Source organism: Triturus cristatus, chromosome 1_2 (assembly GCF_964204655.1).
Source record: "Triturus cristatus chromosome 1_2, aTriCri1.1, whole genome shotgun sequence".
NCBI classification, from domain to species: Eukaryota; Metazoa; Chordata; class Amphibia; order Caudata; family Salamandridae; genus Triturus; species Triturus cristatus.
The window spans coordinates 117,154,755-117,180,850 of NC_140580.1; the positions used below are offsets into that span (position 1 = coordinate 117,154,755).

Consider the following 26,096-nt stretch of genomic DNA (forward strand, 5'->3'; position numbering starts at 1 on the left):
CCCCGCCCCAGGCACCCTGACACGCGGCAGGACCCAGGACAGAGCCCAGGGTGGGGATGCCGCCCTCCCCGGGGCCCCCAGGGGCCCGGCCGGAGCTCCTGAACCCGATCCAACGAGGGGAGGCTCCCCGGCCACAACCTTTGGCAGTGCCGCGGGACGGAGCCGGAGACCCCGACCAGGATTCCGGCCCCTGGACCCAGCCGGGGCTCCCAGGACCGCAGGCACAGAGGAAGCCTCCCCGGGCCCTCCGGACCCCGTCCCGGGTACCCTGCCACGCGGCAGGCCCCGGGACAGACACGGGGCTGGGGCGGCATCCGGGCCCATCCAGCTGCCGGCTGAGGACCGAGAGGGGTCCCAGAGTACCCTGTCCCTAGTAATCCAGAGGAAGGCTACCCCCCGTTCTTGAAACCCGCGCGCTCCGAGTGACGGAGGGGACCCTAGGGGCGAACGCACCTGGCCTCCTGGAGCCCTGGCTGGGATCCGAGAGGCAAATGAGCCCTCATCGGGACATCCAGGCCGGCCCGGCCATCTGGTCGTCCCATTGGAAAGCATTGCGCGCGACCAGATGGCCGAGGGGAAAGGAGCGACCAGATGGCCGGCAACTGAAAGGACTCCCATCTGTCCAACCCCGAGCCTTCGCGCTAGGGTTCCCGCCTGCCCACGCAGGGCTCCGTGGCTGCAGGGCTCTGGGGCTCCAGGGCTGCAGGGCTCCGGGGCTGCAGGGCTCCGGGGCTGCAGGGCTGCAGGGCTGCAGAGCTGCAGGGCTCCAGGGCTGTAGGGCTCCGGGGCTGCAGGGCTCCGGGGCTGCAGGGCTCCGGGGCTGCAGGGCTCCGGGGCTGCAGGGCTCCGGGGCTGCAGGGCTCCGGGGCTGCAGGGCTCCGGGGCTGCAGGGCTCCGGGGCTGCAGGGCTGCAGGGCTCCGGGGCTGCAGGGCTCCAGGGCTGCAGGGCTCCGGGGCTGCAGGGCTCCAGGGCTGCAGGGCTCCGGGGCTGCAGGGCTCCAGGGCTGCAGGGCTCCGGGGCTCCGGGGCTGCAGGGCTCTGGGGCTGCAGGGCTCCGGGGCTGCAGGGCTCCGGGGCTGCAGGTCTCCGGGGCTGCAGGGCTCCGGGCCTGCAGGGCTCCAGGGCTCCGGGCTGAAGGGCTGCAGGGCTTTGGGGCTGCAGGCCTCGGGGGGGCTCGTAGACCCCCACGCTGGGCCCCAGGCATGGGAGACCCGGCGGAGCTCCCGGGGCCCGGATGCCCGGGGGACCCATGGAGCCCGTCCTGGGCACTTTGTCTCGCCACGGGCTGGAGGAGGGAGCACCGGACGCCCTGGGGAAGTGTCGTCCAGGCTTGGCCCATCTGGTCCCCGCCTGAGAACAGCCATCCCCAGGAGGGGTGTCCCGGCATACCCTGCCCCTACTAATCCGGAGGAAGGCTACCCACCTTTCTTGTAACCCGCGCGCTCCGAGTGACGGAGGGGATCCGAGGCGCGGATGCGCCCGACCTCCTGGAGCCCTGACTGGGATCCGGGAGTCAAATGAGCCCTCATCGGGACTTCCAGGCTGGCCTGGCCATCTGGTCGCCCCATTAGAAAGCATTGCGCGCGACCAGATGGCCGAGGGAAAGGTGCGACCAGATGGCCGGGACCGAAAGGACTCCCAGCTGCCCACACCGAGCCATAGCGGTAGGGCTCCCGCCTGCCCTTGCAGGGCTCCGGGGCTCTGCACCAGGGTCTCTTGTCCCGGGCAGATGGACACTTGGCAGGCCGCAGGACGTGGGATCCCAGGCCCTGACCAAAAATCAGGAGGCCCGGGGCCGGTCCCTGTTTTTCAACGCAGCCAGGCCGGGGATATCGGGGAGCCTGCCCAAGCACGAGGGACCCCAGTCCCGGGCACACGGTCCCTCAGGTTGTGCGCTCGATTTCCACAATTTTTTTTCAAAATTCCACGAAGAGGCATTCCGCAAATTCCGCCCAGCCCTAATTAAAACTACCTCTTAAAATGTGCTACAGGTGCGTTTGCACAGTGGTGAAGGGAGGGGGGCCTGAGGTGATATGTGTGCAAATACGCCCTGTGACCGTTTTAAGTTGGGAGATTAAGTCCCCTTGAATCCTGACGGTCCCTGGGGTCCAACTAGCCAACCAGGTACCTCCAGTAAGTGTCACAGAGCTGCATTGCAGAGACGTGTAAAAAGGGGCGTGGCCTGGACAACCTCTCTGCAACACAGCCCTGTGGTGCTTACTGGAAGTACCTGGTGGGCTAGTTGGCCCCCAGGGACCCCCAGTATTAAAGAGGAATTAATTCCCCAATTTAAAACACGCCACAGGGCGCGTTTGCAGAGTGTTACTGGGAGGGGGCGGGGCCTCGGCACGATCACGTGTGTTTTTTTTGGTTTTGTTTGGAAGGGGGGCTGTGTGCCCCCCTTCTTTTTACTTTTTTGGGGCCCTGGGGATCCCATCCCCCAGGGCCTGACCCCATTTAAAAAAAATATATAAAAATGTTAACGGGAAAGGGGCCGCGTGGGCCCCCCTCCCGTGGGCAATTGCAGCCCCGGGGACCCCATCTCCCGGGGCATGGCCAAATATATATATTTTTTATTATGGACAGGGGATGCGCGGCCCCCCTCCTAAGGCCTCTATTGGCCCCGGGGACCCCATCCCCTAAGGTTGGCCTTTTATTTTTGGGGTTTTTCTTATTTGGGAGCGGGGCCGCGTGGTCCCCCTCCCGGGCCACTTCTGGCCCTGGGGACCCTATCCCCCGGGGCCTGGCCATTGCTTTTTTTTTCAGAGGGGGGCCGAGTGGCCCCGTCCTAAGGCCAATTATGGCCCCGGGGACCCCAACCCTGGGGGCCGGCCTGCCTTTTTTGGGGGGCAGGGGGCTGCATGGCCCCGTTCCCGGGCCACTTCTGGCCCCGGGGACCCCATCCCCCGGGGCTGGCCCTATCCGTTTGGGACCGTGGGAGGGTCCCCAATCCCCCCACGGTCCCGCCAGAATTGCTTTTCCATAAGGGGAGCTGCTGACATGCAGCTCCCCTTATGGAAAAGCAATTCTGCTTTGCTTCATTGAAGCGAGAGCAGGTTTCCCTGGCTTGGGGGGCCTCCAAGACCCCCCCACAGATTAAAAAAGCAAAGCCCCGGCGGGTGGTGGTCTGCGGGGGGCCGTGAGCCCCCTGCAAATATTTAATGAAAGCCCCGGGGGTGGCGATCCCCGGGGCTGTGGGGGCCTGCCTGGGCCCCCACAATTTCAATTTTTCACTGCCCTCTAGACTTGGCCCACCCGGGGGCTAAATAATAATGAAGAGCGGGAGCCCGCGCTTTATTTTTTTCATTTCCGCGGCAGGATCCGCGGATCCTCCGCAGATTTTGCCGCTTTCTTTAAAAAAAAATGCTTTTTTTGGCCCTGGGGGTCCTTGTAGGTCCCCCTGAGCAGGCCTAGAGGGTCAGGGTATTTCTACCCTGCCCCCTTTTCTTGTTTTGCACGTTAGTTTTACTGTTTTCTTGTGCCTCGGTTCTACCGAGGCAGAAGATGGCTGCCAACACTTCCTGGTTTGAAGTGTTGACAGCCAATTAAAATGCAGCTCGTGATCAGCAGGGTGCGCGGGTCCACCGCAGCCATAGATATTGAAACTTTTATTTTTTGATTTTCTCAGAAACTACTGAACGGATTTACACCATTTAAAAAAAAGGTCTCTTTCTGAACCAAGGGCTACCTTTTTGCCAAATTTGGTGTAATTCCATTCAGCAGTTCGGGCTGTAGTCGTGTCTAACGTTTCATATGGGAAATAACATGGAGAAAATACGTTTTCGGACCCCCGTTTTTTTCTCAGCCCCCGCTTGCCGAATCACCTAGAAACTTTTAGGATAGGAGCTGACCGGAACGCCCCACGAGTTTTGAAAAGTTCACGAAGATTCGTCATCGGGCGCTAAAGTTATTGGGAAAACAATAAATGCTTTTCCTATGGAAAAGGTAATTTATATATATACATATACATATATATATATATATATATATATATATATATATATAGTTACTGTAAAAACCTAAGGCTACAGGGGCGTTATAGTGAGGGGAAGATTTCACCCATACAAAACCAGAGATATTCGGCAGTTATAGTTACCTGAGCTAACTATAACTTACGCCCCCGCAATGCACTGCTTATGACTTCACATATTACATCACTCATGACATGGTCAGTGACATCACTGATGACATCACATATAATATCTCAAATGGCATCACTGATGACATCATTCAGTGAGTCTAACTATTTTGTAAGAGTTTATGAGTGTTAAACATAAATACTAAGGTACTACAAAACTTAAAGTAGTATGCTAGGTGTACTACGGAGTGATACTGCATTTAATATATATCATGTGAGTTGCTGGGTGACTGTATGAATCATTGTGCATATCAGTGTGTGAGTGGCTGCATGGGTGTATAAGTGGCTGTGTAAGCAGCTGTTTGGGTGAGTGAGATGCTGTATTTGGCTGTATTTGTGAGTGAGTGGGTGTTTCAGTGGATGTATGGGTGGGTGAGTGACAGTGTTATTTGCTGTATCAGTGTGTAAGTGGGTGTGTAGTGACTGTATGCATCAGTGTGTGTCTGAATGGCTGTAGAAGTAAATGACTGGGTGTGTAAGTGAGTGGCTGTATGAGTGAGTCAGTGGCTGATTGAGTAGGTGTTTTGTTACACAACTGTGTGTGAGTAACTGTATTGGACAGTTAGTGTGTGTATGTGTGAATGCCTGTATGGGTGAGTACAGGAATGTGTGAGTGCTTGTTGGATGTGTGAAGGGGTATGTAAGTGATTGTGTGAGTGAGTGCATGAGGGCTTCTATGGGTGAGTGAGTGGCTGTATTGAGAGGATTATTGATTGAGGGAGTTGGTGTGTGACTTTGTAGTTAAATAGGTGGGTGTGTGATGACCCGTATGGGTGAGCGTGTGGTTATGTGGCTGGCTATATGGGTGAGTAACTGATTGTAAAAGTGGCTGTATGGGTGAGTGAATGGTTATGTGAGTGGGTGTATGAGTGAGTGGGTGTGTGACTGGCTCTATGGAGGACTGAGTAGGTGTGTGAGTTCTGGTATAGGTCTGTTAATGGGTATGTCAGTGGTTGTATAGGTGTGTGAGTGGGCATAAAAGAGGTTTTATGGGGGTGTGAATAGTTGTGTGGGTTATTCTGTAGATGATGTCATCAGTGATATCATCAGGGATGTCATTTGAGATGTCATCAGTGATGTCACTGACCATGTCATGAGTAATGTAAGAAGTGAGGTCATAAGCAGTGCATTGCAGGGAGTAAGTTAAGTTAGCTCAGGTTCTATAACTGCTGAATTTCTCTAGTTTTGTACGAGTGAAAACTGCCCATAACTAGAACGTCCCTGTAAACTTTGATTTTTTCAGTGAATTTCTATGGTAATTAAAAGCTAATTCCTAACTATAACATCCATGTAAACTTTGTTTCATTCAGTGAATTCCTATGTTTTTTTAGCTAGTAATCAGGGTTGCAGAGTGGTGGAAAAAGGGGGTTGGGCCTCAGACCAGCTTTCAAGAATCCTGCTGTGTAGAACTTACAGGAGGTACCAGGAGGGCTTCATAGCAATCCCGTTGTGTGGGACTTACTGGAGGTAACAGGCAGGGTAGTTGGCCCTCAAGGACGTCCTTGAGGGCCATCTACCCTTCCTTTTGCCTCCAGTAAGTCCCACACAGTGGGTTTACTGAGAGGTGTTCGTGGCCATGCCCCCTTTCTCAACCACTCTGCAAACGTGCCTCCTGGTGCACTACTATTTAGGGGATGAAGTCCCTTTGGCTCTTGAGGGTCCTGGGGGGGGCAACTACCCCTCCTGCCACCTCCAGTAAGATCTACACAGCTGGATTGCTGAGTGGTAGTCAGAGGTCACATCCCCTTTCTCTACCACTCTACTAACGTGCCTCCTGATGCACTTCTGGTTGGGGTAAATAGTCCACTTTAGTCCTGAGGCCCTCAGGGCCAACGTGGGATTCATTCCCCAGTCAGAAGCATGCCAGGAGGCACATTTGCAGAGTCATAGAGAAAGGGGCGTGGCCTTCAAGTCCTCTCAGCAATGCCGCTCTCTGGGACACACTGGAGGGAACAAGAGGGCTTGTTGGCCCCCAAAGACCATCAGTATTCAAGGTGATTTGTTTCCCCAACTCCCACTGTGCCAGGAGGCACGTTTGCAGAGAGGTGGTTAAGGGGACGTGGCCTCCAGCAACTTGCCGAAGTATTTTCTTTAAATTAAATTTAAAAAAATTAGTGAAGGGGGTCTGCGTAGTCCCCCTTCCTTTGGCAATTTCGCCCTTGGGGACCCCAACCCCTGGGGCCGGCCTTTACATTAAAAAAAAATTAACACTAAAGGAAGGGGGTCACGTGACCCCCTTCCCTGGACCAATTTTGGCCCCAGGGACCCCATCCCATGGGGCCTGCCCTTTATTTATTTTCTAAATGGGAGGGGGGCCGCATGGTCCCCTTCCTGAGGCAAGTTTCGGCCCGGGAGGCTAGGCCTTCAATTTTTTTTTTATGGGGATGGGGGCCAATGCAGCCCCACTCCGTGGGCCGATATTACCCCAGGGACCCCATCACCTGGGGCATGGCCAGATCATTGGGGCCACGGGGAGAACCTCAAGGCCCCAGCGGTCCCTTCTGGCTTCTTGCCTCCTGCAGGAGCCGGCATTGCTTTTGGACAGAGGGAGCTGCACGTTTGCAGCTGCCTCTGTCCAAAAGCAATTCTGTTCTGCTTCATGGAAGCAAGAGCATTTTCAATGCTATCTTTTCCATGAAGCGGATCAAATTTTGCTATGGCTTGGCGGGAGCGGTAGTCCCCCCAAGCCATAGCTAACTGCAGTGTCCCAGGTGTGGGCCCCCCCAGGACATTGCTGGAGCTGGACCTGGAGGGTAGCGGTCCCAATGGCCATTTACAGCTCCTGGAGGGGAGCCACGCGTCCCCCTCCAACAAAAATTAAGCCCCGGGAGGTGGTGGTCCCCAGAGCTGCATTGGCAGTGTGGCCCCCGTATATAGTTTACTATACAGTTGCCCCGGGGAAGTGGTGTTCTCAGTGGTTGCATGGGGGAGCTGGAGCCCCCTCACATATTATTATGAAAAATAGCTCAGTGGAGGTGGCGGTCCCTGGGGCTGAAGGGGGTGCTGTAGCCCCCCATGAATTATTTATTAGCATACCTCGGAGAGGGGGTGGTCCCAAGGGCTGGGGGGGCCGTGCCCCCCCCCCCCACATTTCAGTCAATTTGCCCTGTGGAGGTGTCATTCCCCGGGACTGCACAGGGGGCTGGTGCCCCATCACACATTTATATTTAACATAGCCCGGGGAGGTGGTGGTCCCCGAGGATGCAGGGGGACTCATGGGGCCCCCATCATTAGCTCTAAATGCCCCCAGGACCTGACCCACCGGGGGGCCTAATTAAACGAAGCACGGCAACCAGTACTTCGTTTTTTAAAAATTTTGGGTGGGATTTGCGGATCCAACGTGACTCCTGCCAAACATTTTTTTTAAGAAAATGCTTTTTGGGCTCTTGGACCCATCCAAGAGGCCCAGGGGGTCAGATTGTTTCTACTCTCCCCCCTTATCTTTCTTTACTGTTATTTCTGGTGACTCAATTCAACCAAGTCACAAGATGGCTGCCAACACTTCCTGATTTGAAGTGTTGGCAGCTAATCAGATCTCAGGCACGAGATCAGGAGCAGTTGCAGATCCATTGTAGCCACAGTTGTATATCTGAGTAATCTTTGCATTTCTCAGCAACTACTGAATGGATTTACACCATTTAACAAAAAGGTTGCTTTCTCGACCAAGCGCTACCTTTTTGCCAAAAGTGGTGTAATTCCATTCAGCAGTTCGGGCTGTAGTCATGTCTAAAGTTTTCTATGGAAATTAACATGGAGAAAATGTGTTTTGTGACCCCCCTTTTATCAGCAGCGTCCAGTAAGTGCGGTGCTGCCTCTTTCTCTGCCCCCGCTTGACAGAAATTCACAAAACTTTAAAGGCAGCAGCTGAAGTGACTGGTGTATTAGTTTGAAACATTTTGCAAAGATTCATCAAACAACTCCTAGGTTATTGGCAAATGAAAAAACGCTTTTCCTATGGAAACTACATCCTAATTATGACTACCAACTGGTGACCGTCAGTAGAAGATATATATATATATATATATATAAATATATATATATAGATTGACAAAGGCTTTTGTAAAGCCGAAACGCGTCTCTTCTTCTACCTCATGGGTTGAGGGTGTCCTGAATGAATAAACTGATGCCGTACCCTGACAGCCTCGTGTCCGTGCCTACTTCGATGGTTTTCTCTGTGGGAGTTGGATGGAGTTTTCATATATATATATATATATATATATATATATATATATATATATATATATATATATTTTATCTACTGGCGGTCGCCAGTAGATAGTTATAGTTAGGGTCGTGTTTCCATAGGAAATCTCAAAATTCTATTTTGAATAACCTTGGTGCCGGTTGACGAATCCTCGCGAAATTTTCAAAACTAATGGGGCGCTCCGCTCAGCTCCTACCCTGAAAGTCTCGGGGTGATTCGTCAAGGGGGGGGCGAGAAAAAAGGGGGGTCCCAAAACGCGTTTTCCCCATGCATTTTTCCAAAGGACCTTTAGTCGAAGGTACAGCCCGAACGGCTGAACAGAATTACTTGAAATTTGGCAGAGAGGTAGTCCTCAGGTCAGGGAAGTGCCTGGTGTCAATCTGTTCAGTATTTCCTGAATAGCATTTAAAAGCATATAAATATCTATACGCGCGCACCGTGAGCGCACGCTGCCGTGCGCGAGCGAAATTCTGATTGGTTGATAGATGTCAGTAAACATTCGAATCGGTCGAAATCAGGACGTGTCGGCCGCCATTTTGTCTGTCGCACTGAAAAGGAAAGGTGGAAAAAAGGTGGAAAACGTGAAAAGGGGGCAGGGAAGAGAGTTCCTGACCCCCTAGCCTTTGTCAGGGGGTCACAGAAGGACCCCCAAGGGTGAAAAAAACATTTTATTATTTTTGACAAAATTGGCGGGGTGCGCGCACGGTGCGCGCACGGTGAAAAAACCTTGAAAAAAAAATAAAAAATTAATAAATACATAACTTGGCATTTAAAAAACCGTACAAATTCACTTAAAAAACCATAGGATTCACACACATTATAGTTAGGAATTAGCATTTAAAAAACCTTGCAAATTCACTTAAAAAACCATAGGTTTCACACAGGTTATAGTTAGGTGGACATTTCACTCGTAAAAAAACAATGAAATTCCCCCGTTATAGTTAGTTCAGATAACTATAACTCGTGCGACCACCACTCTATCACAAGGATGATGTCATCAGTGATGCCATTGACCATGTCATGAGTGATGTAATGTGTGACGTCATGAGCAGTGGATTGTGGGCGTGCGAGTTATAGTTATCTGAACTGACTATAACGGGGGAATTTCATTGGTTTTTTACGAGTGAAATGTCCACCTAACTATAAGCTGTGTGAAACCTATGGTTTTTTAAGTGAATATATATATATATATCACAACCATCTATCCAACTCCAAAGAGAAAGCGGCACGTACACATGGTCGGTAGGAATAGGGCAAATTTATTGTTTTCCGGTCCCCCACAACCCCACAATAGCAGAGATCTAATTTGGCACCATAACAATAAGAGCTATATATAGAGCCCTCCCCTTTAGTGCAAGCATCAATCAACATGGGGAACAGACTACTTAGGTTACTGCGTGACTGGCAAAACAACTTAGAAACATGGTATAAACATTACATGCATAATACAAAAAGTCATGAATATAGGTGACAGCATAATGCTAAACCATCCCGTTTCGTCAAATAAACTAATTACCAATGCTTTCTCAACCTGGGGAAAGGGCATGTAGAATTAACATTCCCAAGTAATTTGGTAATTGATATAAGTACGGCACCAAAGCTCCCATATGCGTGCAGCCCACCCAATCTTCATTTACAATAAAAACATATTTTTTTTTTAAAACGTGCTGATTGTTGAATTCATGAAAATCAGAAAGCTCTCAGTGCCTAATCATTGCGGCTAATTGAGCAGAATACTAGTTAACAAATACATACACACATTTTCGAACACATTAATTAGGGAGATAGAGGGCTTATGACATGTCCACGGGACTCGAATTGCACCAACTGAGTGCACTTACGACCAATCTGGCACATGCATCAACAATGCCATTTGCGATTCCTTAATAGCGAAAAATAAGGATTCGCTAATAAGGAATAGCAAAAGGCTATGCATGTAGAAATCGCTTACAAAATAGCGATTTCTAAACATTCCTTAGTTGCTACTCGCAAATTGCGAGTCGCAATTAAGGAATACCTCCCCATTGATTCCTATGGGCCTAGAGGCCCATAGGAATGAATGGGAAGACTTTCTCAATTTGCTAATCTCAATTAGAGAATCGCAAATTGCTCATGCGATTTCAAGGGTGCCAGGGCGTCAAAAAGACACCATGTTGCACCCCTGAAATCTGCATATGAATACATCTTGCACACACACATGCCCCAAGGGCATGTGTGTGTGTAAAATTGAACTTTTTTTCAAAGTTTTTGCAAATTACCATGAAGTTCAACTTCATGGTAATTTGCTCCCCCTATTAGCGAAATCTCTAATTTTTAAACTTTCATGCATTGCATTTAAGGAATCTCTATTTGGGATTCCTTAAATGCAATAGCAATTTAAGGAATCGCAATTTAGAGATTCCTTAAATTGCGATTTTTGCATTTGGGATGATGCATCCCAAATGCAAAAATCCCAGTCGCAAAGGGGCAGATTCTGAGAATCTGCCCGTTTGCGACTGGCTTTTGCTTTGATGCATGTGGGCCAATATGTCAGCTTCAGGACGATCTCTACTAGCTAGTAGGCCTACAAAACCCAGAACCCCCTTCAACGGTATTGCTAATCAAAGTCCGTGCAAAAAGTTCCAAATATAGATGACAGACATAGAAACTGCTCCGAACAAAAAATAGTGTTCCATTGAAGGGGCGCAACCTTATAGTCGAAAGTGGCAATGCGGGCAAAGTCTTTCAAAGTTATCTTGACATGAAGCACTTGAATATAACAAAGTCTTGAGCACACATGTGGGGTCGTAGAAGACCGATGAGAATAAAATCGATACGCCACACCAACCTCACCGCTTAGCTTTGAGCATCCCCGGTGCCCAGTCACCAGACTGCCCCGATATTATGGGTGAGGCATTTCTTGGCGCAGATCATAGAAATACGAGCTGGCAGTTGTAACAAACCGCCCCGCTTCGTAGTCCGACTCTCTACAACAGTCATCCTCAGTTCACTTCCCGGCGCCTTCCCTGGGGGCTCTGCTGCATAGCACTCCCATGCTGATCCAAACGAAAATCTGAGATCGAATAGCAGAGCCACAAGCCGACTGGTGGCGCGCGTGCAGCGCCAACCGCCGGCGCTGTATTGAAATCACAACCATCCGTCCAACTCCGAAGAGAAAGCGGCACGTACTTTATGCCTGAATGCTAATGAAATTCTATTCAATACTCTTTTGACACCAAATATACATTTGCATGTAATACTCTAACTCATGACTAACTACAAGGTATGAATATAACTACTTTCTAAGGTTTTTGGCTGGGGTTTAGTGTCCAGTACACATGGCCTAAACTGGATGAATATGACATGCTTTCAGCAAACCAGAATAATTGCAGCCTTTACTAACATTGGCATAATTTCATCATATGAGTAGTCAAAGTGACACAGCACAGTCTTTGACCCTTTGACTACTCATTTCATTCACATCACGAGCACAGGGGTAGATAAAACATTAAGCAAATAACGTAAAAATAAAAATAAACTACAGTTTCAACCAACCATGTTCTCTAAAAAGATGCTCTTGTCATCAGACACTCTGACACATAATGTATAGCCGTGATTTACTTGATTCCTAGGGGATGGAGCTGTGCAGAAAAGTGCATGCATCTCAGTTTTGTTGCCTATTCGAGACTTTGAAAAGGTAGGTCTGGAAACTGAGAGCCTCAGGAGTGCAGCACATCTATAAGTGACATCAACATTACCAATACCAACAATTTCAGTGAGGGGTAATACATTAGATTCCAGAACTCTGTTACTATTCGCAGTGCTTAATTTGAGCCTGTGCTTTCCGGTGCATGGCACCAGCACTTCATTGGTTCCCGGTGCTCAGCACCGGCACTTAACTTATGACACTCTACCATATAGTGGCACTGCTCATCTAATTTAGAGATGAGCAGAACATCGGTTGTTTATGAATACATTTAAAAAATACTAATTCCTGCCTCCCCAGCCATTCCTTTAGCTCTGGGGACTCGAAATAATCTGAAGTGTCTCACTTGAAGGTGAAAGAGCTGGTTAGCAGTTGTTTTGGTACCATCATTGGCAGCGATGAAGGGGCAATAGGTGTGCAAGCTGTAGTGGCCTCCAGGACAGAGCTCCAGTACTTACTATATTACAAATTAAGCACTGACTATTTGCCAGAAATGTGATAACATGAATTAAATATTGTAGAGTGCATAATCTAAGCGGGTTCTTTTTAAGGTCAAGCCTACCCAGACAACACAAGCTGTGTGGTTACAAAAGACCTATGGTCAGCTGACCAGGATCGTAAACCATAGTTTACCGCTGGTTGGCTTCATTTTCACTCTCATTTCCTTGCATCTTGTTCGACGGCTTGCCTTGTCCATCTTGTACTTGTTCCCCCCTTGAGGCATACCCTCTTTACTTGTATCCATCCACTGCTCACTTTTGGGGAACAATGTTTTTTTCTTCTTGCTTCAGCACTACACAAGAGTCCATGTGTTTTTCCAGCTATCTCCCAAATGTTCTTCAGTTGCACCTCGCGCACCATGTTGCCCTCTCTCGCCTATATGCTTTCTCCCGGGCGCTTCTCTCTAATGCTTCTTTTTGCTTAAGCACTCCAGAGCGCATGTGTTTTCCACCAGTCTCCGGTGTGCTTCACTCCCCACTTCTACTCAGTGTTTCTCTTGCTCAATTGTATGCTTCTTCCCCTACCTCATGCTCCATGTTGCCCTCTCTTACCTATGTGCTTCTGTGGTGCTCTCTAATTGTGCTTCTTTCTCACAGCCTCCATGTACTGCTTTTCCCCTTCCTCTCCCAAATGCCCCACCTGTATCTATAGTCCTTTTTAGGTCTCGCCTGACCCAGCGCATGCGCTGGTCTGTCGAGACTTATTGAGAGGGCTCCAAAAAGTTCTACCAGGCCAGCCTAGAGCTACAGTGCATGTGCGCGGGCGCGCGCGCCACGCTTTACGTGATTACTTTCACTTTCACTCTCACGGCCGCTTTGATGTTTAATCGTGATCACGATAGCGATCACTTTCACTTTCGCGGCCGCACGGCCGCTTTGCATAGACAATAGGTCTCGCTTTTGGGACCTTATAAGTATTTAGTTATGCAACTGTTGCATGGCTAAACACTTATAAGGTCCCAAAGGCGAGAGCTATTGGCTATGCCAATGCTTGTTTTATTTGCCACTTTTGCATTAACATTTTTTTTCATTTATGGACCCAAATGGCATCCGCCATTTTTAAATGATAAGTACAAAATGAAAGGAAATAGCGCCCACGCTATTCTTCTGGCACGCATATGCATTGTCACATAACCACCACTGTGCCTTTAAAAAAAAGTTATTTTGGCAATGCTATCTGCATTCCAACACTGTATAGTGAGACGGTGTGTTATGGATAACTATATTGCAGGTAGATGTCAAAGCCAACTGGCAAAGCCAATAGGTCCCAAAATTTGGACCTATTGCTTTGACAATGCTTGTACAAATTACTGACCTGACTAACTAGTGACTTATGGACATCTATAACTCAGAACAGCTTCAGTTGTGTTGGCTGTCAAATATTGCATGTTACTATTTCAAGTCAGAAAAATTGACCTACAATCACCAACATCTGCATCGTCACTGTATTTATTTATCCATAGTCTTATGTAACGCGAACCAGAACCAAGAAGGTAACAAAGCGCTTTACATGTATCAGCGTAATTACACAGCAAAAGGAGTCGGAAGTGTCAAAGTTAGAGCTGCTGAACTATATGAATGGGCATTGTCATAATGTTGCAGGGAATGAACATAGTTAGCAACAGGATATGCCAATGTAGCGGGAGATATCGCTACAATGGGATCATCGGAGGGGAGAGCCTTGAGTAACTATAGTTCCACGAGGGGGCATAATGCGAGGCAATAGTACGCAGTCCAGTATGGTAAGACTCCAATTACTATTCTAACTTACATCTATGGTTACCTTGCTTACCTTGGTTTGGTCGATGCAGTGAATGCAATATTATTGTTACATCATTTAATGCTACATATTAGGGATTCACCGTTGCCAATCCAACGCCTTTTTACTCGTATATTGATATCGATATTAACAAGCGTGTATACATACATTTTCCCATCTTTTCCATACTGCAATACTGCTGTTTGTCCGCCCAGTTTCGGAAAGAGTGGATTTATGACGTTGTTGTTCCAGAGGAATTTAACATGGGTGAGGGTGCCGACATCAACCTCAACGTCGATGAAAGCAGTGTACGTGCTTCCAGCTTTCATTGTACCCCTGCGCAAACAGAAAAGTCAATTGAGTAGACGAAAGCAAGTGCCTGTACATTTACCATCACTAAAGAAAATATTATTGCTTTATTAGGCTCAGCATTTCAACAACGCTCAAACATACTGATTGTTTGAACCTGAAACCTGCCCCCCCCCCCCCACACACGCCTCCAATAAGAGTTATGAATGGGCTATTGCATCTCCAGAAGAAAAAAGTGAAACAATGTTTTGATCTCTTCACTACTCGGTACAGTGAGTTGAAATGCATAGCTACGTAGATATTAATGGGAAACAATGCTCGCTAGTTCCATTATGCCATCCCATCTCCCATTTCTGTAGAGCCTATGTCGAATATGATTTGGAGTTTGGATTGAAGGTTTTCCTTTGTGGTAATGTGGCAGATGTTTTTCTTCCTCCCAACGACAAACGTGGAATGATTACAAATCTTTGTTATATATTCCGAAAAGTAGGATAATCCTTGTTTTGTGCTTAAAAAAGCGTGTCCCAGATACATTTTGGCAGGACACACCTGCTAATATTAACCAGGGGAAACATTTTCCTTAAATACTGGTACATGCTGATTTTGGTACAACAAGCATCTGATTCCACATGCTATGCCCCAAAATCTTGCAATAGGCAACAAACATTGCGGCGATAAATGCTGAACACCTCAATGTCCGTTTATGTGAGGTGCGATAAGTATCACAGGCAATAATGGTCACCTCCTATTAAGGTCCTTAGAGTATTCTTCCATCGCGACAGAACAGATGTCTTCGCCAAAGTATTGCATCCATCAGTGTTGGACGCTTTGAGGAAAGACCTCTGAAAAATGCCTACTTGCCTATCACAGCAGATGTTTCCAGCATGTTAGTCACTCAACATTTGCCCATTCAAGTAAACCCTCCATCCCTTTCTGTGCCAGATTGTCATGGAACTATCTCCACCAGTCACTTTAGACTTGGTGACTGAGATGGCGCAATGTCTTGTGGTAAATATTTCTCCTTTACCGGGACTGAATTTGATACAGAAACATTATAAAGTAGCTCAGTAAAATGAGAGGCAGAATCCGTGATATTAGAGTTTCAGAATGGGCTTTATTCCAATAAGCGATTATAATCGGATGCTTCAAGTTCCATCACCACGGGAGTTCAGGAAGTGAAGTACACACTTTATTGACAAGCAGTAACTTTTATAATACATACATTATAATGAAGTGAATACAGTAGGCGTAACAATTGATAAGGACATTGACGTTTGGTTTGCGTAACCGAAAATGGGTGTAATAATGAGTAAAAAGGAACATGATTGGTTATGATGTAATACATAGGTGGATCTATAAGATAATACTTGGCATTGATGCGCGCGCAGCAGTCTGACGTGTAATTGACGTGTAACTAGGGGGTGACGGGGACTTGACATTTAGCTCTACGTGTGGAGACAAGAAGTCTGGGGGGTCAAGTCAACCTAATCCCAAATCATATCTAACATCCTATGTTTAAAGAACTATGTTATCCACAAAAGAAGGACTTTCGGACAGAATCTATTCTATACTGACTGTGCGTGCATGTACAAGCGTCTAAGTGTCTACATGAGATGCGAGGGGGTAGGAATATTCCATGATAACAGGGCTATGAATTACTTGCATGAGGACAGAGAAGATGGGCCCTCTTGCTTGGTAACTGGAAGAATGTTTACTTAAGCTGCTAGGCAGGAATGCATCGGCTGAGGGGGAAGCAGATAATTCGAAGGTGGAATACAGTTCTTGGCAGAGAATAGGCTGATGTCAGGCTTCGTGAGCCGCGCAGAGAATGAGACAAAGTTCATGGTCACAGATGCAGGCTTGAACTGGAGCTTTCAGAGGCAGACGGCAAGAGGAGTTCGATGACAGAATCAGGGCCTACTTGCCTGGACTGTAAAATGGCATAAGTGAACCATATAAAGCCGGTGGCCTTTCATATTTAGGAATGGAATATCCAGCCCATTCATGGCGGATCTGACAGAGGACATGTTGACGGTGGACGCACATGTGTTTGCGTCATCAATACTGGAACTGGAGGGAACATACATGTACTTGCGACATGTACATAGAACCGTTGGGGTCCAAGATAGGGGACATAACTGACCAGGAAAATCCATATTTCCACATTCCCTCCTTGTCCCCTTCTTGCCCTTCAATAGATATCAATCTTCATCAATCCATTGATCTGTTCATATAGCATCATTTGTTCTTCTTTCTTCTTCCGGGATCTTGAATGAAATCTTGGTGGTGGAATACACGATGTGACACACAGACCACAGATCGCTGGTCCACATTGTAGACATAGACAGCAACTGAATAGTATGAGAAGGCCAATACCTAGGAAGGATAAAACTCTCCATCCCCAGGCTGATACCGTATTCCAAAACCAACTGGACCAAGTCCAAGTGCCTGGGTTCTGGTGTATCTGGCTTACTATCTTATGAAGGCGAGTGATGGCTTTATATACGGATGGCGAATTTTCTGGTATGAACACGCAGCAGCTTGATCCGATGACCCTACAAGCTCCGCCTCTATCAGCCAGGATGACGTCAAGGACAAGACGATTTTGAAGCACAACAATCCGCATAGCAGACTGTTCTTCTGTTAAATTGCCTAAGGCGGAAATAGTTTCATTCACTACTGCTTCAAGGGTTCTAGTTAATCTACGTATTAGCTTACTATTAGTAACAGTACCTATATAAGGAAAGATGCCTTTATTAAAATCTACATACTTGTCCCATGCCGTCTCAGTGTAATCGACAATGGGGAGATCTCTCCGTTCTCTGTTGTGTACTAAATGAATATTTCTATAATAATCAGGAGGAGCTAGGAAAACAGGTGGCAAAAGGAATGCAATGTAGCAGGTACCATCCCAATCTAGAGGTAGACGCATATATGCAGTCTGACCACATATAAAGTAGGAGTGGCGATAAGCTCTGAATGAGGATTTGCCTTGATCACTGAATTCTACTGTAGTAGTGCATTGACTATGGCCCATATGTATGGAACCAACCTTTCTTACACATAATTCACCTTTTGCTGGGAATACTGACATGGTGGGTAAGACTAGTTCAACTTCGGATACGACATTTAGAATCATGAGATTAGGTGTAAAATTACCTAATCCATACACTTCATTTTCTAGATCAGTTCCTGTTCTTTTGGGGCGACCCTCCTTGTCAGGGTAGCAGACCTTGAGTAAAACTAGGTTCAGGTTTCCCCATACCCAATGATCTTGGTAAACTGCTGTGTCTGAGTCTATGGAATTAATTAAACTAAACCATGCTCCACAGGAGCCATTATGTGTAAATGGATGCGGAAAGAAAGGCAGGACTCCTTCATAATTCTGATAGGGAGGGAGTCGGCCACACACCCAGCAATTGGTGGCGTTACTAGTCTGATGGGAATGATGTAACATACTAATGAAAGTGTTATTGCGCAGCGCAAGTCTATAAGACAATTCATGTGGAGGTAAGTCACTAAAAGAATGTTCAGCAGCAATATTATAAACATGTCTAGAAATAGGGTAATATATGTGCAACAACATACTTGTAATGATTATTAAAAGACTCAATAAAAACAAAATTAATAATGTCACTATGCAGTGGCTACGCAATGATTTACAATACGCCTGTCGTTTCAACATTTTTCCGGTATTTCCTCTACTTAGGTCCAAGGGATACATGTCAGAGACAATTCAACCGCTTCACCTTGGAGAGGACTTAAACAATCAAATTGCTCGACTTGGTGGGCCTAAGCTTCAGTTTGTAATTATCAGATTTGTTAGGTTCAACAAAAGGGAGTTTCGTATCAGTCTGTGAGGGAGTGCAGGGCACAATGTTTATATCCGAAGGTAGTCCATGAAATTTTTTAATGTGGCTTGAATGAATCCAGCCCTTGCGGCCCTCGATCTTCACGGCTGTTCTTGTGGTCAACAGGACCAACTTGGGTGCTTTCCACCTGGGCTCCAGTTGAGTCTTTCTGTCGAAATTCCTCACAAGGACAAGATTACCCGGAACAACGTCATGGGGTTTCGCCTCAGTGTTGTCGGGAAAGGCTGCAGCTACCTGTGAACGAGAAGATTGTAGTGCAGACATCAAGGAAGCCAAGTAATCTGTCAGCATATTACAGTCAATATCAGTTATTTTGCGTGGTATGGGCGTCCCCCACATATTCGGTGGTCTACCGAAGATCACCTCATACGGGGATAGCCCTGTTCGAGAGTGTGCTACCATTCTTATGTAAAAGAGTGCAACTGGTAATGCTACTACCCAGTCGACACCTTTCTCTCTGCATATTTTGGACAGTCTGATTTTCAGTATCTGGTTATGTCTTTCTACGAGACCTGCTGCCTCGGGATGTCGAACACAGTGGAATTTCCACTGATATCCTAACAGAAGTGAAACGTGTTTCATTAATTCGGATGAGAACGGCTGGCCGTTATCTGAGTAGACAACACGTGGTAAACCGTATCGTGGGAAGAATTCTCGAACCAATTGTTTGGCAGTAGTCGGGGCAGTGTAATCTGAAACCGGGTACGCCTCTGTCCAACGGGACAGAGCGCAGACAACTACGAGAACATATTTGAATCCTCGACATCGTTCCATCTGGATATAATCCATCTGTAGGACTTCAAAAGGGTGATCAGGAGGATGAAATCCACCCTGTTCTACGGGAACACTTTTTCCTGGGTTGAACTGGCAACAGATCATACAGGTACGGACCTTTTGTTTTGCGGCTGCTCGTAAATGTTTATTGAACCAAATGTGTTGAATGCTGTCTAGCATAGCTTTTTCTCCTAGATGTGCTGGACTATGTATAGTGTTAATTATAACTTGGACCATTGAATCAGGAAGGAACCATACAGACCTTTCCTTCATCATCCATCCTTGGTCCGTTTGGATCCCTCCTAATTCAGTCCATTTCTTTATTTCGTCTGGTGTAGCATGTGTCTGTATGTCAATTACGTCAAGAGTAGGATCTTTAACTGTCATACAATGTGTCGGTGTCGGGACTATTGTCTTTGTCATATCGGGGGTTTGAGTTTGAGCAGTCAGTTTAGCTGTTTTGTCGGCTAGATCATTGCCTTGGGAAATGGTATCAGTAACCTTTGTATGGGCTTTACATTTCATAATTGATATTGCAGTGGGTAGATGTATTGCATCTAATAATGCATGAATGAGGGGTCCGTGCTGAATGTGGGCACCGTGGGAAGTTAAATAACCTCTCTCTCGCCACAGCACGCCGAAGTCATGTACAACTCCGAATGCATAACGTGAATCAGTGTATATGTTGACTTTTTTATTCGTGGCTTGAATACAGGCTTGTGTCAGAGCGATGAGCTCTGCGGCTTGAGCTGACAAAGTATTTATACGATTAGTTTCAATGACTTCAGTATCTGTTGTGACTGCATAAGCGGCTACTAACTCTCCTGTACTTGTTCTCATGCATGAACCATCGACATAAAATGTCAAGTCTGGATCTGACAATGGAACATCGGTCAAGTCTTGTCTGGGTTTTGTCGTTACAGTAATAACTTCAATACAGTCATGGGCTAGTGGGTCTGTTCCGATTACTGGCAAAAGTGTGGCAGGATTCAATGTGTTACAGCGTCTTATTTCTATATGTGGCTGAAACAATGTAAGTTCATACCCTGTAAGTCGTGCTACGGTCAAGTGTTGTGTTTGTGTTCTATTTACAAGAACCTCTACTGCATGGGGTACTTGAACTGTCAATGGATGTCCTAACACTACGGCATCGCTTTGTCTGATTGCTAAAGCTGTTGCTGCTACTGATTTCAGACATGCAGGCAAAGCCTGAGCTACGGGATCTAATGTACTAGAAAAATAAGCACATGGTTTGTGTGCTCCTGCTTGTTCCTGTGTGAGTACTGACAAAGCAGTACCTTCGCGTTCTGTAACAAAGAGTGTAAACTGTTTTCTGTAACATGGTGTTGCTAAAACTGGTGCTTGACATAAAGCTTTCTTTAGGTTTTCAAAAGCTTGTGTATGTTCTTGAGTCCAAGGGAAAACAGTCGATGTGGCTGCCTCCTGGGTTGTCAACTGAATGAGTGGTTTTGCTAGGAATGCATATTGCGGGATCCACTGTCTACAATATGAAGTGAGGCCTATGAAAGCCCGCACCTCTTTTTGTGTCTTGGGTATTGGCATGTTAGCTATTAACTGAATGCGGTCGGGTGTAAGCTGCCTTCCCTCCTTGTCCAGCGAGTGTCCAAGATAAACAACTCGCTGGACACAGAATTGCAGCTTAGAAGGGGACACCTTGTGCCCTTTTTCGGCTAGAAATTGTAAAACTGTCAGTGATGCTTTCTCACATTCAGGTTCACTTCTTGCGGTGATCAGCAGATCATCGACGTATTGAAGCAACGCAGTGTTAACTGGCATGTGGATACTGTCGAGTTCTCGTTTCAGTGCTTGGCTATAGATGCTGGGGCTTTCTGTGAATCCTTGAGGTGCGCGTGAGAATTTAAAGCTACGTCCATTTAAACTAAATCCGAACAAATATTGGCTTTCCGGATCTATTGGGACACTGAAAAAGGCATTCTTGAGATCGATTACAGTGAAGAATGTCGCTTCGGAATCAATGGCTGTCAGTAATGACGAGATATCTGGGACCACAGGGAATTGTGGCACAATGCATTTGTTTAACTCGCGTAGATCAATAACCAATCGATATACTGGCGGGGCCTTCGGATCTGTTCGTTTAAGAATCGGTATTATCGGTGAATTACATATATTGGAGTCTGTTTCCACAACTACTCCTTGGGCAATGAGCTCGTCAATGATTTGTAGTAAAGCCACTACAGCATCTGGTGGTAGCTTGTATTGTCGCATTCGTGGTAGCACCACTCCTGCCTTTAGTGTGACTCGATATGGTGTAATATTCATGCAACCAACATCAGTAGGGCCTTGTGCCCATAGATGTGTAGGTAAAGTCTGCAGTCGGGGATCCATGTCTCTAGATACATAGTGACCTTTAAAATCACGTAAAAACAATCTTACTCCTTCCGGAGAACAACATATTATAGCTCCTAGAGCTTTTAACGTTTTTATTCCTAATAAATTTTCTGGACATGATTTAGTAAGCAGTAAATCTGTAGTTCGGGTCAGAGGTCCTATCGTAAGTGGAAGAGGCTGTGACACTTCATTAACAATAGGTTTGCCTGAAAAACCAAGGGAAATATTCTGTGAGCCTGAGAGGGGTGCCCCTGGAACTTCACTACGTTTTATAGTTGTTCGACTTGCCCCTGTATCGAGTAAAAATTTTCTATCTTGACCTAATAATTTACTATGTACATAAGGTCCTTCTTGATCAACAGGAATCTCGATAAGGGGTAAGTCAACTTCCCTCTCTAGGCTAGTTCATGCGTAACGCTGATACTCGGGATATTCATACTGTGCGGTCTGATACATTTGTCGTGTTGTTGTTTGTGTGGCAGCAACAGGCAATGGGGGTGCAGCTGGCACAAACTGTATTGGCTGTTGTGCGGCTGGCATGGCCTGGACATGCTGTATAGCTCCTTGTTCATTCTGATCTTGTCTGAATGGCCGTGATCTTTCTTGTGTTTTACCTATGGCGATATTATGTTTTAAAACTGGACAATCGTGTACGTAATGGCCTGGCTTTTTACAATAATTGCATGTCCCTTTTACAGGTCCTGCTGAATCGGAATGTGTCATACCCCTTTTATGTCCTTCAGCTGGAACTGTCTGGGAAACTAGCATTTTCATTTTTGTGTCTTTCATGCGTCTGTGTTCATGTTCTTGTTCCTCTTTAATTCTATTGTGGTGGTACTGTAACATTTGTAACATTTGTGTTGGAGTGTTACCTTGCCAGGTACTCTCGAATTTTAATACTCTATTCTTTACTGGAGGCAGGGCATTTTCTACTAATTTTGTTACAAACAGATGTGAGTATGATTCGCTACTTGCTTTTATGCCACTATTTATACCAAAACATTTTTCAAAACGGGCATAGTAATCACTAGTGTCTTCATCTTGCTTCTGTTTACATGCTGAAATTGTACCCCAATCTTCCTTTTTCGTAGTTAATAAACGTGGCAGTACCTGTACTAATAGTCCTGGTAATGCCTTAGTTTTGTCCCCAAGCCCCGAACCTGGACCTCGGGCCCTTTCTTCTGCTTCTAATGCTGACCATTCTATCTTTTGATCACCTACCTCCCACTCTTTTTCTTTGAGTTTCTCATAAATGCCAGCAGGCATCAACACCTTTAATATTGTCATAATGTCGGGGTAGGTATACTCTCCCATGAGTAACATGTCTTTAATTTCTCGGTGAAACCCCGCTGGGTCCTTGTCATGACTGGGTACTACTTTCTTCATTTCTAACAATTCTATTTTCGATATAGGCGTATATACAAATACGCGTTTAAACTCATTGTCCTCACCCTTTATTGGGTGCACTTCTCGTAAGGGATTCTGTCTATCTATGTGATACGTAGTTCTTTCCTTGACGGACAATGGAACATGTTCTGAACATACAAAAAGAATATACTGCTTTCTTGATTCTAGAATTTCTTTAATTAATTCAGTACCTGGACCTCTCCATTTATTCATAAGTAATTCAGTCAGTATGTCAGGCAAGGGACCAGGGTCCGAATGCTGACTCCGATATAGTATAATGAGTTGTTGAATCATATAAATCCCAGCTAACCTTTGTTCATCTGGGGTAAGATTCAAAAATGTGCGTACTACTGTCTCATCACTATATTTTCCGGGACTGTCCACCCAATGAACAGCTGCCCTGGCTAAATCTTGTTCATCCATAGAATCGAGGAAATGATAACCCCTTCGTTCTCGGAGTAGTTTGTCGGCGGTTTGGAACGAACGCTCGTTAGACCTTATATTAATTATAGGTATTTGAAAATTCCTGTTATTATCTGGACACGTCGGATGTATTGAGTCAGTATGATATCTAGTCTGATTCCTATTACAAGATCTTCCTCTACCTACATAGGCTATGGTGTCTGACTGTCCTGTGGGCAGTCCTGACCCTTCTTCCTCGTTTTGTTCGAACTCGTCTGTCTCTAATCTCTCTTCGTGTAGGCGTTCTATTTCTTTACGGATCTTTCGGCACATGGCTATTATACAGTTTTGTTTATCATGTCTCCCTTCTGATATATTCTGGCTCCATCTTGTGAGAATTTTCATGGCTTCCGGGTCTACCCCCGGTCGGTCTTGATTTCTGATCACACAGTTTATGAGGAAACGTAACAGTTCCCCCTGTATCTCTACTTTCTGGTATTCCATAGCTCTGTAAATACATTCTGGATCTCGCCCTGTTTGGACAAAATGATATATATTATCTAGATGCGCAGTCATTCCTGGTAACTTCGCTAAATACACTGCGGCTCGTCTAATACGCAATGATGCTAGGGTCATTTCGTCCTCTTTTCCAGGCACCGGGTCATATCTACAATCTATAAGAAGTTCCTTAAGCGCACGGGCACTAAGGAGTTTGGGTGTACGTGAATGCGCTGACTCTTGAAAAGTAAGTTTATTTATTCTGGGTGGCGTAGAAAAGACATTGGTAGCTCCTCCCGCGGCCCCATCTGGGGCGTCGGGTGTAAAAGGATTCGTTGAACGTGACACAGCAACTACAGGTGTGGACACAGCCATAGAAGTAGCTGTAGGAGCGGATACAGAAACAGATGTGCTTGCCGGAACTTGTGACTCGATTTGTTGCTGTAGGGATACGGGCACTGGATCTTGGCGTTGAACCTCCCTGGTAGGCGGTCTACGCGGGGCAGAATTGGCATACTCGGGAGCTGCGTCATCTAAATATGAGGAAAGAAAAACATCTTCTGCGGTTCTGGGATGCCCCTTAGGATGTACCTTTATGGGGAACAACGGGGTTGGCAAGTCTTTTGGTGTTTCTGGAGTAGCCTTAGGTAATCCTTCGGCCAGAAGGGGATACATACCGTTCATAAGGGCATTTCTTTGTCTGTCTACTTGTTCTGATTTCACTCGGATTCCTTCCTCAATTAATAGATTCTCTCGAACTTTATTGGAATTCTCTTTACTCTTCTCTTCCTGTCTACGTGCTTTTTCTGTTCGTCTATGTGATTCTTTACGCCATAATTCAACGGCGTCTTTCTGTGACTGTCTGACTTTCCTTTTCCATAACTCTTCCTCGACTTTCATGATGCACTCTGCATCCCAGGTCCCTGCTGTGGGCCACCTCTGACTTTCTGGTAATCCCTTGGTATAGTCTACCCATAAATCAAGAAATAATATAGCGTCTAAGCCATGTTTGTGATACATAAAGTGCCCTGGGGTGTCCCTAGGAGGAATAGGGACGGCTTCTTCGAGAACCCCTTTTCTGGTAGTGATCTGTCTTAATTTCGAAAAGAGCGGCATATTGAGAACTAACCTTATACTTGATTTTGACCTGATACTTGAATTTGAACAGACTTAATACAATAAACACGATAATGAACAGTCATTCATACCACGATATACTTAAACACTTTAAACATTAAACATTAAATCTTTAACTGAAACAACAATGATGATCGTCTGCATAACTAATCACCAAGCTTAATTCTCGACAATAACTAGACAATAACTAGACACTTCGGAATACTTCGGAATACTTGATATACTGCTAAACAGTACAGATACACTGCTAAAACAGTGCAGACCGGATTTGTGTACCCAAACCCGTCTTGACCGGCACAACCTATGTGCACGTCAGAAATGCCTCCCCAGCAATGGTACTCACCGGGTAGCTTCGGAAACGGAAGGCCTCAGTAACTTGAACTTGACTCGGACTAGACTGGACTCGGCTCGTCGGACACTGGGCTTGACTTCGGACTGGTGGGTCTCTGTATACCTCGGATCTTGCTCTCTCAGCTAGGCTCTGGTCGGGATACTTCGCACTTCTCACCGCCTCGTCTGGGTGTTGATCGCAGTCTCAGTCGCCCCCGCTTGACCGGAGGGAGATACAGGAAATCCTGCTGGTACGCGTTATTGTCCGTCCAGCTGTGGCAGGAGACCGGGCCTGCAACGCACCGCCGGCGCGTGAGATGAGAAAGTGTCCCTATTCGGGCGCCATCATGTGGTAAATATTTCTCCTTTACCGGGACTGAATTTGATACAGAAACATTATAAAGTAGCTCAGTAAAATGAGAGGCAGAATCCGTGATATTAGAGTTTCAGAATGGGCTTTATTCCAATAAGCGATTATAATCGGATGCTTCAAGTTCCATCACCACGGGAGTTCAGGAAGTGAAGTACACACTTTATTGACAAGCAGTAACTTTTATAATACATACATTATAATGAAGTGAATACAGTAGGCGTAACAATTGATAAGGACATTGACGTTTGGTTTGCGTAACCGAAAATGGGTGTAATAATGAGTAAAAAGGAACATGATTGGTTATGATGTAATACATAGGTGGATCTATAAGATAATAC

General features: G+C 46.4%; 1 protein-coding gene across 1 annotated transcript in view; it reads right to left on the reverse strand.

The window, feature by feature from the left end:
* The window catches only part of LOC146866925 (lysine-specific demethylase 5B-like), a 717,572-nt gene that overhangs the window by 40,448 nt on the left and 651,028 nt on the right, over window positions 1-26,096 (reverse strand). Inside the window, exon 14 of the mRNA XM_085618314.1 lies at window positions 14,455-14,622. Within this exon, the coding sequence (XP_085474440.1) occupies window positions 14,455-14,622 (168 nt within the window). The remainder of the gene's footprint in view (window positions 1-14,454; window positions 14,623-26,096) is intronic.